Source organism: Oryctolagus cuniculus, chromosome 13, assembly GCF_051225735.1.
Source record: "Oryctolagus cuniculus isolate XC-2025 breed Fujian yellow rabbit chromosome 13, ASM5122573v1, whole genome shotgun sequence".
Taxonomy (NCBI): domain Eukaryota; kingdom Metazoa; phylum Chordata; class Mammalia; order Lagomorpha; family Leporidae; genus Oryctolagus; species Oryctolagus cuniculus.
The window spans coordinates 57,061,857-57,076,245 of record NC_142879.1 but is presented as its reverse complement, the minus strand read 5'-3'; the positions used below and the strand labels follow the sequence as shown (position 1 = coordinate 57,076,245).

The 14,389-nt window shown below is 38.8% G+C and overlaps 1 protein-coding gene across 3 annotated transcripts in view; it reads left to right on the top strand.

The window, feature by feature from the left end:
• LOC100356313 (formin-2) overlaps nt 1-14,389 on the top strand; it is a 358,708-nt gene that overhangs the window by 279,471 nt on the left and 64,848 nt on the right. For all 3 annotated transcript variants that reach the window (XM_089311640.1, XM_070055559.2, XM_008268219.5), the window contains exon 15: nt 826-877. In XM_089311640.1, the coding sequence (XP_089167766.1) occupies nt 826-877 (52 nt within the window). The remainder of the gene's footprint in view (nt 1-825; nt 878-14,389) is intronic.

Genomic DNA, 14,389 nt, shown 5'->3' with positions numbered 1-14,389 from the left:
TGTTGCCAGGAGTCAGGAGTCCCTTCCTGGTCTCCCATGTGTGTGTGGCAGAAAACCAAGTACTAGGAACATCATGCTACTTCCCAAGTATATTAGTAGGAAGCAGATTGGGAAGTGCAGAAGTGCAGAGTGGTTGCTCTCTGGAATATGGGCATCGCAAGCTGTGAGTTAACCCAGTGTATCACTGTCTGCCCCTCTGTTCTTTTAAGCAAGTTGAAACACTGATTTCATCTCTTTCCTAAATTTGGACCTTAGATGTGTGTCAGACTATCATTCTTTATTATTATGGTTTTTTTTAAAAAAATGACAACATATAATTGTGGATATTATCATACCTTGACCCCCTTCCAGGACATACCCCGATCTGTTCACTTGTGATCTGGTACAGTGAGCATTATTGAAAAGAGGTCATAATTCTTACTGTAGTAAGAGTGTCACATGCCATTTCTGTTTGTTTTTTTGACTTGGAGCTTACACCTGTGCTTAGGAGTATTATTTTCTACTAATTATTGATATTTAAATTCTGATATATTCAAGGTAAATATGAAATAATTGTTTTCTCAGGTTGATAATAGCTAAATAATTAAAGAAACTATTTAGAATGTGAAAGTTTTGATTATGTAATATCTGTTTTAATATAATATCAACTTAGATTACATATAATTTTCAATTATATATGTGCTATTAATTAATTTAAAAATAAACTCTAGGTGGAATATATCTAAATTAGTAAATAAATTTCATATTATTCAGATCATATTTTGCTTGAGATGGTATAATAATTTATTATTTATTTCTTATTCATTTGTTTTACTGTATTTTCAGCTAAAATTGACCAAGAGGCAGAAGAGAATTCACTGACAGAGACTCATAAGTGGTGAGAAATTACTTTCCTTTAATACAATATCTCTTCTCAAAACTGAGTTGTAAAATGCTTAGTATATTTCATCTCAGAGAACCAGTTGTTCAGTTTTTAGTATAATGGTATACTTTAATTCTCCCATGAAATTCTGATTTTTATTTTTATAACTCTAGATGGTATATAATTCTGTTAACTTCCAAATTATTGTGAATGACTTAGCACATTCTCTTTCAAATTGGATTTTGGATTGTGGAAATAAAAGAAAAAGGAAGATAAGAATCTGTTTTAAAGAAAAAAAAAGTGGAAGCATTCAGTTACAGAGAACTATTGGCTTTTCCTATTCAAAAGTACAGTTTAGGTAGAAAGCAATGAGCTGCTGTTGGATATACCTTCACTTCCAGTATGGATATTTGGAATCATGGGTGAGCATAGGAAAACATCTCTGTAGTCTCCTTGCTCTTCTGGCTCTGTTATCTCTCCTCCCTTCTGTGTTAGAGCAATCCCGAAAAACAGAATCAACTGGAGATGTCTCATATGGAGCGACAGAGCGAGAGACTGACTAAGAAATTGGCTCATATGCTTGCCTGTAGGAGCTGGTAGGTCTAAAATTAGCAGGGTAGGCTGGCAATTCTGGTAGGAGTTGGTGTTGCAGTCTTCAGTCTGCAAGTAGCCTGGAGACAGAATTCCTTCCTGCTGGGGAACTGCAGTTTTCTGGCCTTCTACCGGTAGGATGAGGCTTAGCCACATTACAATGTGGAATCTGCTTTTCTCCATGTCTACTGATTTAAGTGCAAATCACATAAAAATAATTGTCTTCACAACCACATGCAGGCTGACATTTGCCCAAACATGGGCACCATGCTCCAGCTAAGTTAACACAGAAAATTAACCAACTCTCTCTCTAAAGAGAAACCCATTTACTCATTAAAAAAAAAAATGTTTATTTAACTGAAAGGCAGAGAGAGAGAAAGAGGCAAAGAAAAAGACACAGGGACCTTCCATCTGCTGGTTCACTCCCCAAATGCCCACCACAACTAAGTTGGGCCCTGCTGAAGCTAGGAACCTGGAACTCCATCCTGGTCTACCTTGTGGGTGGCAGGGTCTCAAATACTTGAGCCACCGCCTGCTGCTCCCCAGATGCATTAGCGGGAAGCTGGATTGGAGGTGGAGGAGCTGAGCCCAGGTGGGCAGGTGGGAGTCCTAAGGGGAGGCTTAACCTGCTGTGGTACAACACCCACCACTACTCCTGAGGAAAATTTTTGTTAATTAAATTTTCATTTGTTATTTTAATTTTATGAACAGGTATCACATATTTTGTTCTTGAGTTGGTATGAAATATTGTCTTAGACAAATTGGTAAACAGAATTCACATTTCTATGAAAAACAAAAACTGAAATTAAGACTTTATAGTAAACAGAAATTTCAGTTAAATACTGATTAATGACAAGATTGCTAGTAAAAGCAGAAATCCAAAAGTGAAAACAAGGTGAAAGGAAGTATTGTGGCATAGTGGGTTAAGCCACCACTTGCCACACTAGCATCCCCACTCCTGTGACACTATAAGAGTGCCTTTTGATTCCAGGCTGCTCTGCGACCATCCAGCTCCCTGCTAATGCACCTGAGAAGGCGACGGAAGATACCTGCCACCCATATGGGAGACCAGGATGGAGGTTTCTTAGCTCCTACTTTTGTACTGAGCCAGCCCTAGCCATTGCAGCCATTTGGGTAGTAAACTAGTAGATGGGAGATGTCTCTCTCTAGGTTGTTCTGCCTTTCAAATAAAATATATATGTGTTTAAAATGAGAATAATGTGTCATGTGAAGAATTTGACATTTCCACAGAGAGATAAACCTCTATGCAATTTTCTTTTAAAAAAAAAAAGATTTATTAATTTATTTGATAGAGTCACACGGAGAGAGATGGAGAGGCAGAATTGGCCACAATGGCAGGAGCTGTGCTGATGCGAAGCCAGGAGCTTCCTCTGGGCCTCCCATGTGGGTACGGTGGCCCAAGGACTTAGGTCATCTGCTACTGCTTTCCCAGGCCATCGCAGAGAGCTGGATGGAAAGTGGAAAAGCCGGGACTTGAACTGGCGCTGGTATGGGATGCCAGCACTGCAAGTGGTGGCTTTACCTGCTACGCCACAGCGCAATTTTCTTAGCAGTCCTACATAACCTGAGCAACAAGACATGGTCATTGTATGTGGGAAGGCAATGTAAACCTTGGCTTCATGGCCTTTCGAGTCTGAATTGTGCCTCTCAGATGTGATAGTGTACGTCTTGAGGACAATACCATTACTAATACCATTATATACTAGGAGGATACTGTCTGTTCTTTAGGTGAAAATAAAATGAGATAATCTGTAGCACATATTTAGTCAATACTTAGTGATCAACAAAGTTAATTGCCGTATTGTTTTCACAACTTTATCCTAATCAGATTATAAGAAGGTTGTTGGTATAAATAGGAAACAGATTGATTTCAGACTCAGGTCGGCCTGTGTTTCTTTTGCGTTTCTCACTTCTTGGTTGAACCCAATACTGAGCAGCTTGGCACAGTTATGGAACATAGTTTGGTGTTAGATCTGTATGTTGCTACCTGTACTAAACTACTGTGATTCCAAGAATTTAACCTCAACTTTTGAATCTTTGTCCTTCCCAATGAAAAAGAGAAACAGTACCCACAAGGGTAGTGTAGTGATCAATTCATGATGAGTAAATGAAATGAATTAAATACATATGTAAAGCACCTACTCCATGAAGGTTTTTTGAAATTTCTTTCCTTTACGTTTACAAAATACCTGTGCTTAGTAGATTGACTTCCAGAACAAACTTCCTAGCAAACAACCATGGAACTGGAGAAAATTATATGAGACAGCATTTAATATTTCTAGAAATTGTTCTAATGGCATACAACAATGAATACTCATGCTTCCAAGAAAATCTACTAACTCGGTAAGAACAGTGCATATCTGTGGCACAGGAGAAACAGCTCTTTTGCTGCAACTCCGTCTTAATATGAACTGTGGCAGGAGCTCTAATTCTGCAAATGTGGTCAGGAGCCAGGGGCTTCCTCTCTCCCTTGCCAGTGTGAGGTTATGATTTTTCCCTGGCTCAGCAGGCTGCCTTCATTGCTCATCCTTCTACCTCCACCTTATTGCAGAAGTTCTATTATAGACCAATTGTGCAGGTAGGGGTGGGAGCTCTACACCAGATGCAGCAGACCAAGAACAGTAGAGTGCTGTCACCTAACCTGACTGATAGAGCACAGGTTCTGTCCCAGGAGGAGAAAGCCATGAAGACTAAGGAATACCAAGCTCAACCCCTACAGATATGTTACTGTGGGAGTAGGGGGGCACTGTCCTACCCGGGATTTAGTTCTTTTTCTTTTTGTAAGATTGATTGATTGATTGATTTGAAAAGCAGAGTGACAGGGAGAATGATTTCCAACCATTAGTTCATTCCCAACCATTAGTTCATTCCTCAAATGCCCACAACATCTGGTGTTGGTGAGGGCAAAGCTAGGAGCCAGGAATTCCATTTGGGATTATCATAAAGGAGACAAGGAAACAAATACTTGGGCCATCATCTACTGCCTTTCCAGGCACATTAGCAGGAAGCTGCATCAGAAGCAGAGTTGCTAGGACTCTAACCTGCATTCTGATATAGGATGTGGGCATCCCAAGTGGCCAGCTGTACCATAACACCTGCCTCTGGCCTTGGTTCTTGTCAAGTACATGGAAGCCTGCACAAAAATCTGTGGTTCTTCCCAGGAGACTGATTTTATTTGGATCAGAGCAAGGAGAATTCCACACCTAAGAGCTTTGTTGAAAACAGTGAAGGTGTTTTAGTGGAAAGTAATTGAGAGGGCACCCATCGTTCCATGATATAGCACCAAAAAGGAGAATTACAGAAAGAACAAGGGAAGAAATAGCCTGGAAAGTTACTTCTGGTACATAGTGAGCTCTGGAGACTGGGAAGGCTGTGCATAAGCATACTTGGCTGCAAGCACTCTTAAGCATCAAATCAGAACATGAGGCAGACTTGCAAACATTCCCCAAGCTGCATAGGACTCCATCCACATATGCTAAAAGCCCCACAGATGCTGAGGGCTCAACAACACCTCTGAGCAACCACTAAGCCGAACAATAAGCTGTCTGACACAGTGACAACTCCTAGGAAGCCAGGCTTTGAGATAAAGTCACATTCATTCCTGAATTACAGGTTATCTAATAATTAGTCATCAAATAAGCATGGCAGCATCAGTTGAGTTAGCTGCTTCTCCTGGGACTGTATATTGTAGGCAGAGGTATTTCTCCTCAGTGTGCGGAGGCCAGGCAGTCTGCCTTGCTCACTCTGAGGCTCCTGAGGGAAGAGTGGACTTGGGCCCACATTTTGGAGTTTCAAGTTCCCTTCTCAGCTGCAAGGTTTTTCTATCTTATATACCCTAACCCAATAATGGGTCCCCAAATATACTCTCTTCCGATATAAACTTCTTTAGGACTCAAAGTCCTAGTCTTATATGCTAGTCCTTTTTGTGCTTGAACTGGCCGAAAAAATAATACCTTTACCTGTGCACCATACCCCCTATATTGAAATACACCCACCCCCACACATACCCACACACATGTATTTGACCTCTAACTATTCCAGTTGCCTCAGCAAAGTCCTAGGGAGAAAAGAGCTCAGAAAATGTATTCAGGTATGTATTTTCTCAGCCTTCCATCCCTCCTTTTATTTTTATTATAGACATTCTTAGTCTCTCCTTTATGTCCTATTATGGTAAACCAGATGAAATCCACTTTGCAGGTAAGATGGTATATAAACAATTGCTTGTTTAAGTACCGATGAAGTTGATTTTCATTTCCCAGTCCTCTGTTAGCCCTTTGACTTTGAGGCAGACAGTACACAAGGAGGTTTGAGGTGTATGACTGTCTTGAGAGCTCCCGAATCAAAAGACTTTCCTTGTGAGGTTCTATTTTTATCTTAGTGATGCTTTATAGCTCAGAGTGGGTTTGTTTACTTTACACCCTGTGGCAAGAGACCCAGTGACAAATTGGTGACAAATTTATGTGCTTTTAATTTTAGAAATGATTGAAAGTCTTTTGTAGACCATTGTGATAGCTGAGTTGAGCTATCCAATGCCTTAAGGATCAAAGAATGATCTTAGGGTAACTGATCAGTCTTTTCCATACCAAAGGTTTTCAGGTAATTTAGTATCTCATATGATCTACACAGTCACTGAAAGAAGGCAGGGTTGTGTGGTAGAAAGGGCCCTGACATTTCCTCCTGGCCTCACACTGCTCCTCCACAAATGTATTGGATCAACTGCAAGTAGTTACAGGTATACATGCTCACCCTTCCTTCTATTCACTAGGACTGTAGGGATAGAATACCTTGTTCTTTGTAACTTGCAAAGCTTCTTTGAATGTGTTTGATAAAACCTGAAAAGCTTATTGGTGAGAAATTGTGTTATGAACTGCATGCACACACATACACATACACACATATACACATACCCATGCACACACACATACACATGCTTGCCTACACACACATTATCAACTTGTTTTGAAAGGAATTGTACTCACTTGTCTTCATGTTCTAGGTCTTAAAAAACTTGGCTCTTAATCCATTTAAAATGGATAAGCTGAAATTTTATCAAGAAAATAGTATTATTTTCCATAGTGACATGTGTTTTTCAGATACTTTTATGATTTTATAGCTACAAATAAATATTCCAAAAAAGCAATCATTAGGATTATTTTGAAGTCAAATTTTTTCCTGTTCAATTTGTTAGCATAATGCTTTCATATGCTAATTGTGTTTGTTTATGCATTTATGTTATTAAGTTTAAAAAATGGAACTTTGAGCTCCTATTTAACATGAACAAAAATCCATAGCTTTCGAATAAATAGAAGATGGAGCTTCTCCATTCTCCCATAAAGTAAGCCAGCTGGGCAGATGAGTCTTGAACCATACCCAAAACACAAATGCAAATGGGATGAGTATATTCTCATCTAAGATGACTTCTTTGGACAAACCAAACCATCATAGTGTACTACAAGATGAATTCTGGCAGCATGCTATTGAAGTTGGCTACATCCTGTTGTAAATGTTTATTTCAGCTCCTTCCTTTACTTTACTTTTAATTAGCATATACAAATTTCTTCAATTAGAGAAGAGTATCCCAAGCCCAAATCTGAGTGTTTTTCTTTTCCCACAGAATTATTTTGTGTCTATGTCAACAGAAAAGGGAATGCAAAAATCTTTGGATTTTCCTAACAAATGATGACTCCTTTATATTAGTTTAAAGATATTAATTTAAAGAATCATCAGACTGACATAATAAAACCACTCTTTTAGGTTTTTTTGTTTGTTTGTTTGTTTTTTGTTTTTTTTTTTTTTGACAGGAAGAGTGGACAGTGAGAGAGAGAGACAGAGAAAAAGGTCTTCCTTTGCCGTTGGTTCACCCTCCAATGACTGCCATGGCCGGCAGGCTGCGGCCGGTGCACAGCACTGATCCGATGGCAGGAGCCAGGTACTTCTCCTGGTCTCCCATGGGGTGCAGGGCCCAAGTACTTGGGCCATCCTCCACTGCACTCCTTGGCCACAGCAGAGAGCTGGCCTGGAAGAGGAGCAACAGGGACAGAATCCAGCGCCCCAACTGGGACTAGAACCCGATGTGCCGGCACCACAAGGCAGAGGATTAGCCTAGTGAGCCATGGCGCCGGCCTAGGTTTTTAATAATTAATAAATCATGACTAATTTGAGATTTTTCTTTGAATTTTTTATTCTTCCATTTCCTTAAATTTCATAGGTAGAAATCATATTTTTGTGTGAAATTGGCTTTTGAAGTATAAATAGAACAGATTTTGGAAACACAGTGTGGTCTAGCTATCTGTTGCTTCAATTTCTTTTTTTTTTTTTCTTTTTTTTTTTTTTATCTTTTATTTAATGAATATAAATTTCCAAAGTACGACTCATGGGTTACAATGGCTTCCCCCCCCCATACCGTCCCTCCCACCAACAACCCTCCCCTTTCCCACTCCCTCTCCCCTTCCATTCACATCAAGATTCATTTTCGATTATCTTAATATACAGAAGATCAGCTTAGTATACCTTAAGTAAGTATTTCAACAGTTTGCTCCCACACAGAAACATAAAGTGAAAAATAATAGATGATTTTTTTTAAATGATGATGAAATCAGATCAGACCTATTGTCATGTTTAATCCCAGTGAGAGTCAAGTTGGGAATTGAAAATTTCTTTCTTTTTTTTTTTTTTTTTTTTTTTTTTTTTTACAGAAGATCAGTTTAGTGTACATTAAGTAAAGATTTCAGTCGTTTGCACCCCCATAGAAACACAAAGTGAAATATACTGTTTGAGTACTCGTTATAGCATTAAGCCTCAGTGTACAGCACGTTAAGGACAGAGATCCTACATGAGGAGTAAGTGCACAGTGACTCCTGTTGTTGACTTTACCAATTGACACTCCTGTTTATGGCATCAGTAATCTCCCTATGCACCAGTTATGAGTTTCCAAGGCTATGGAAGCCCCTTGAGTTCTCCGACTCTTATCTTGTTTAGACACGGTCATAGTCAAAGTGGAGGTTCTCTCCTCCCTTCAGAGAAAGGCACCTCCCTCTTTGAAGACCTGTTCTTTCCACTGGGATCTCACTCACAGAGATCTTTTTGCCAGAGTGTCTTGGCTTTCCATGCCTGAAATACTCTCATGGGCTTTTCAGCCAGATCCGAATGCCTTTAGGGCTGATTCTGAGGCCAGAGTGCTATTTAGGACATCCGCCATTCTATGAGTCTGCTGAGTATCTCACTTCCCATGTTGGATCACTCTCCCCTTTATTTATTCTATCGGTTGGTGTTAAGTCCAATTGTGGCATCAATACAGCTGATAGAAAGGATTACCTAGGGGCCGACGCAGTGGCCCAGCTGGTTAATGCCCTGGCCTGAAGTGCCAGCATCCCATATACACGCCGGTTCTGGCCCTGGCTACTCCACTTCCCATCTAGCTCTCTGCTATGGCCTGGGAAAGCAGTAGAAGATGGCCCAAGCACTTGGGCCCCTGCACCGGCATGGGAGACCCAGAGGAAGCTCCTGGCTCCTGGCTTCGGATCGGCGCAGCTCCGGCTGTTTCAGCCAACTGGGGAGTGGATCAGTGGATGTAGGATTCTCTCTCTCACTGCCTCTTCTCTCTGTGTAACTCTTTCAAATAAATAAATAAATCTTTTTTTTTTTAAAGAAAGGATTACCTATAAATTTTGAATTATACTTCAACTATTATATCAGAAAACTTAGAGTTGGCAGTAATAGTTGACATTCTGGACAAAAGAAATCAGGCTGAGAAAGATATAATATTCCCTATTTCCTCTGTGAATAGTATGGAGATATGACCTTTATCATTTTAAAAGGAGCTTTTCCAGGAAGTTTGAGGTTTTTCCTACAGATTAAAATGTTTACTTGAAAGATGTTTGTGTTTTTCTACAGAACATATATGCTATTGAAGTTTTTATACAAAATTCCGCTTTTCAAGTGTTTCAGACTCACTACATTCCTCTACCTTTGGGAGCTAAAGAGAACTGGAAAGATTAACTGTACCTAATCTTCTGATCATACCATAGGACAACAGTGAATCTGTTACACAGAGAAACAATTAGCATAGTCATCCTTACAGAATTAATAAAATAGTGTTCTATCTTGGCATTATGAAGTGATGAAGGATTGATTGTATAGCTTAATAAGAGATTTAATGTACCTCATGGAATTAATATCTTTAAATTCTTAAAGAGAATGTACCACGAGTTTCCCTCTTCTCTCCTGTTTCACATAAATAGTAGCAAAGGTATTGGAGACTATCAGAAATAAAAGACAAGAAATAGTAATGGAAGAAAGCACATTTGTGAAAGAACTTTAAGTCACACATTTTAAAAAATAAATACTATTTCTGCATGTAATATTGCTTGAGTGGTATTTTCTCTAAGCCAAGATTGCATAACAAATGAGTTGAAATGGAAAATTAATCTTTCGTGCAAAATAAAGATAAAAAAGGAAGAAAAGGAATGTTAGTTCCAATGGTTTCATATAGTGTGTAACCATTCATTCGTCATGGGAGTGAAAATATTTAATCAGTCTTGAACTGATGCACACATACTTTATCATGTTTAGTGACTTTTAGAGTGTCAGTTTGTAAAGTGTTTATCCAAGGAATGGACTTCTGGCACATGGATAAAATGAAAAGTGAAATGTTTAGTTCATAATAGGCATATTTTCCAGAATCTTTCTGAGTAACTATCCGGAGATGAATAGAAAGACTACAGGTCTGTGTTTATCTGGCTCATGCTGGCAGACGTCGCAGGCTCCAGCCTGGTATTAAAACTGAAGTGACATGGAATATCTTTGCAAAATCCCCAAACAATGACATCATTCCCTTAACAATATTGATAAAGTAAAACAAAGTAGGAGTTTGTTATTTCCCAATTTGGATTTCTTAGTTAACTACTTCAGATCCTTCCAGAAGATTTATAGTTGGGAAGCCTGTCCCACTAAGGCTTCCTTGGATAGATAGTCGAAGGCTGTATTTCACACATTTTACCTTGGGGCCATGTGGTAAATTTTAGGTGCAGGAATTTTCATTGTACAAATGGGTTTTTGTCTGTGGTTGCATTCTCTACATTTTTATAAAATCCATTGTCCATCAACAATGTGAGACTCCCTGACTCTCTTTGAAGATTTGCTTGCTTCTGTCAGTCATAAAAAGAATAGTCTAGCTGGTGGTCTGTCCTGGCATTTCTCTGTTTTTTAGGTTTAGTGTATTCTGAATAGAAGTACTTTAGGACTATATGTTTCAGAGAGTTTCAAAATATTTCCTTCCAGTTTTGGTTGATAATTATAATTGTAAATGAATCAAAGAATTTCTGTCCTCTTATAAATTTAGTTGTAAAAACAGAATCTTTCCTGTTGTATAGGAGTGAGAAGAACTTTTCAATCACAATATTTCAAAATATATTTAGGGGCTGGCACTGCGGCTCACTTGGCTAATCCTCCACCTGCGGCGCCAGCACCCCAAGTTCTAGTCCCCGTTGGGGGCACCAGATTCTGTCCTGGTTGCTCCTCTTCCAGTCCAGCTCTCTGCTGTGGCGTGGGAAGGCAGTGGAGGATGGCCCAAGTGCTTGGGCCCTGCACCTGCATGGGAGACCAGGAGGAAGCACATGGCTCCTCTCACTGTCTAATTCTGCCTGTCAAAAAATTATATATATGTGTGTGTGTGTGTGTGTGTGTGTGTGTGTGTATAGGCCTAGCCTAGACTAAACTGTCTATAGAAATGACATTTTTCTCCAAGTTGATAGAGATTACAACTCCCAAAACCAAAAAGTATTAATGAAATCATCCTATCACCATATTTTTAGTTGGGATTCTAATCACTGTTTTTGAAACACATGTGGTGTAGGAGATAGAAAGGTTGAAAATAATGTAAGAAAGAAAAGATATGTTAATTTAGACTTTAAAAGAACAAAGTAGATTGGTTCAAGGTTAATAATTGATATTATCAAGTGAATTTAACCTTCATAACATACATCTTTTTTTAAGTTTTTATTTAATGAATGCAAATCTCATAGGTACAAACTTTAGGAATATAGTGGTTCTTCCTCCCATACCTGTCCTCCCACCCCACCTCCTACTCCCTCTTCCATCCATTCTTAAGGTTCATTTTTAATTATATACAGAAGACCAACTCTATACTAAGCAAAGATTTCAACAGTTTGCACCCCCCCCCCCCACATAACATATAAAGTACTGTTTGAGAACAAGTTTTGCAGTTAATTCTCATAGTAGAACTCATTAAGGACAGAGGTCCTACATGGGGAATAAGTGCACAGTGACTTCTGTTGTTAATTTAACAATTAACACTTTATTTATGACATCAGTGATCACCCAAGGCTTTTGCCATGAACTGCCAAGGCTATGGAAGCCTTTTGTGACCACAAACTCTGTCAGTATTTAGACAAGGCCATAAGTAAAGTGGAAGTTCTCTCCTCCCTTGAGAGAAAAGTACATCCTTCTTCAGTGGCTCACTGGGGTCTCAGTCACAGAGATCTTTCATGTAGGTCACTTTTTGCCACGGTATCTTGGCTTTCCATGCCTTAAATGCTCTCATAGGCTTTTCAGCCACAACCGAATGCCTTAAGGGCTAATTTTGAGGACAGAGTGTTACTTAAAGCGATTGTCTTTCTATGAGTCTGCTGTGTGGCCTGCTTCCCATGTTGCACATTCCCTCCTTTTTAATTCTATTATTATTACCAGGCACTTGATAGTATTTATATGATCTGTTTAACACTTAATCCTTTCTATATGTTCACTTTAACACTTAATATGATCACTTTAACAATTAAGATGGCATTTTCACCCCCAATTTTAATGGAATTTGGAGTCTCATGATGTTTTTAACTGCACCCTGAGAAGTAAGTCCATAGGACTGTATGCAGAACTATATAGCTTCAGAGTTGGTGAATTCAAGGGGCTTCCATAGCCTAGACAGCTCATGGCAAGAGCCTTGGGTGATTGCTGACGCCATAAATAAGAGTGCCAATTGTTAAATCTACAACGGGAGTCACTGGGCACATGCTCCCCCCGTAGGATCTCTGTCCTTAATGTGTTTTACTATGAAACTTAAAAACAATACTACTAGTCAAACAATACCCTATACCTTGTGTGGTTGTGTGAGGGCAGCCTGTTGAAATCCTTGCTTAGTGTATACCAAGTTGATCTTCTGTATATGAAGGTGATTGAAAATGAAACTTGATGAAGGGCGGGATGGGAGAGGGAGTAGGAGAGGGGAGGACTAGGGAAGGAGGGAGGTTGTGGGGTGAAAGCCACAACAATACAAAAGTTGCACTTTGTAAATTCACATTTATTAAATAATAAAAAGAATTTTAAAAAGTGATATACAATTAAATCTGAAAAAAGAACTATATAGCTTAACAGTTACCAACTTCCTCCTCCCTCTCTCATTTTTTACTGAGATTTATTTTAATTGACTTTATACACATTTGATTATATTAAGTAAAGTGTTCAACATATAGCATGAAGAAGAGAAAAAGAAATAAAAAATATAAATAAATAAATAGCTGTTCCTCAGCAGTCAAGACAAGGGCTATTCAAGTCATTGCTTCTTCAAGTGTCAATTTCGCTTCTAGAGCTTTCATTTTAGGTGCACTATTAGTTCTCACAGATGAGGGAGAACATGCAGAATTTGTCCCTTTGGGACTGGTTTATTTCACTAAGTATGAAGTTTTCCAGCTTGATCTATTTTCATAACATACTTCTAATGTAGTAGAGTTTCCAGAAAGACTTTTTAAATAAACATGTACTAAGATTACTCTCGGAGGAAGGAAGGATTATTCTTGATAGAATGAAAGCATGAGAAAGTGAAACAGTTATAAGTGATTTTATCTATATATACATTTCACAGTATACCACAGAAGACATTTCTCAGGTTCCTCCAAAATCCAAGGCAAAGGCAGAAAACTCAGGTAGGGCAGAAATGGGAGCGAGGTAATCACAGGGTCTTCACTATGGCAAAGTAAATGGTACTGTGGTTAAGATCCAGCTCTGAGGAATCAGTACTGAAATTTGGCTCCTGGTTTTTGCATTCTGTTTTTTTTTTTTTTTTTTTTTTTTTTTTTTTTTTTTAGTTGTCTGACTTTGAGAAAGTTGTTCAAACTATCTATATCTCAATTTTCTCTTCTAACATGAGGATGATAATAGAGCAGTACCTGGCACACAGTAAGCACAGTATACTTGCTTGACATTCTTATTTTTGATGTTTTTCCTAATGGCCTACTACAAAGGTTCAAGTCTGAATATTCTCTGCAGTTAATGAAGCTTCACTAGAGTGTGAATCTGACTAATCCCTAGACAGCTGACAGGAGCTCAGGGAGTTTATTGGCTCCCCAGCCTGGGATAGAAGTGAGCCAAGTTTTCTAAAGTCAAGATAAGGAAGAAAAAATTAGATATTAACACTTTTAGGGGGGAGGGAAGGGCTAGTAGAACAGTCTTCCAGATATATCTATCTTGAAAAGAGATAATTTGGTCAATATTGAGTGACCTTTTGCTAGTTGAGTATTTTTTTTTCATTGTGAGAACGTTAACATTACAAAAACATTTGCATATTCTCATTTTTTGGTGTGTACTCTTACGTACAACAGCCATGGAAAACCTTGAAAAGTACCCCAAAGGATTTTTTTGGACTGACTTGTTCTCCATTTGTCTTGAAAAGCAGTATGGTCCTGGACTTGGGCCGGTAGAAATCACAGCTACATTTGCCTTGCAAACTTGTAATCAGTGTCAGTAGAGGGAAGTAATGGCATAAATTCCTGCACCCTTGAAGTCACGCATCTGTGGGCACTACCCAAGGAGGAAGAGAGCAACAATGTCTAGGTCTATAGCAGGCTGATTAATTTGGGGGTCAGAGGGTAGTTTTCTTGATTTGTTGTTGGAATTCAATGTGAT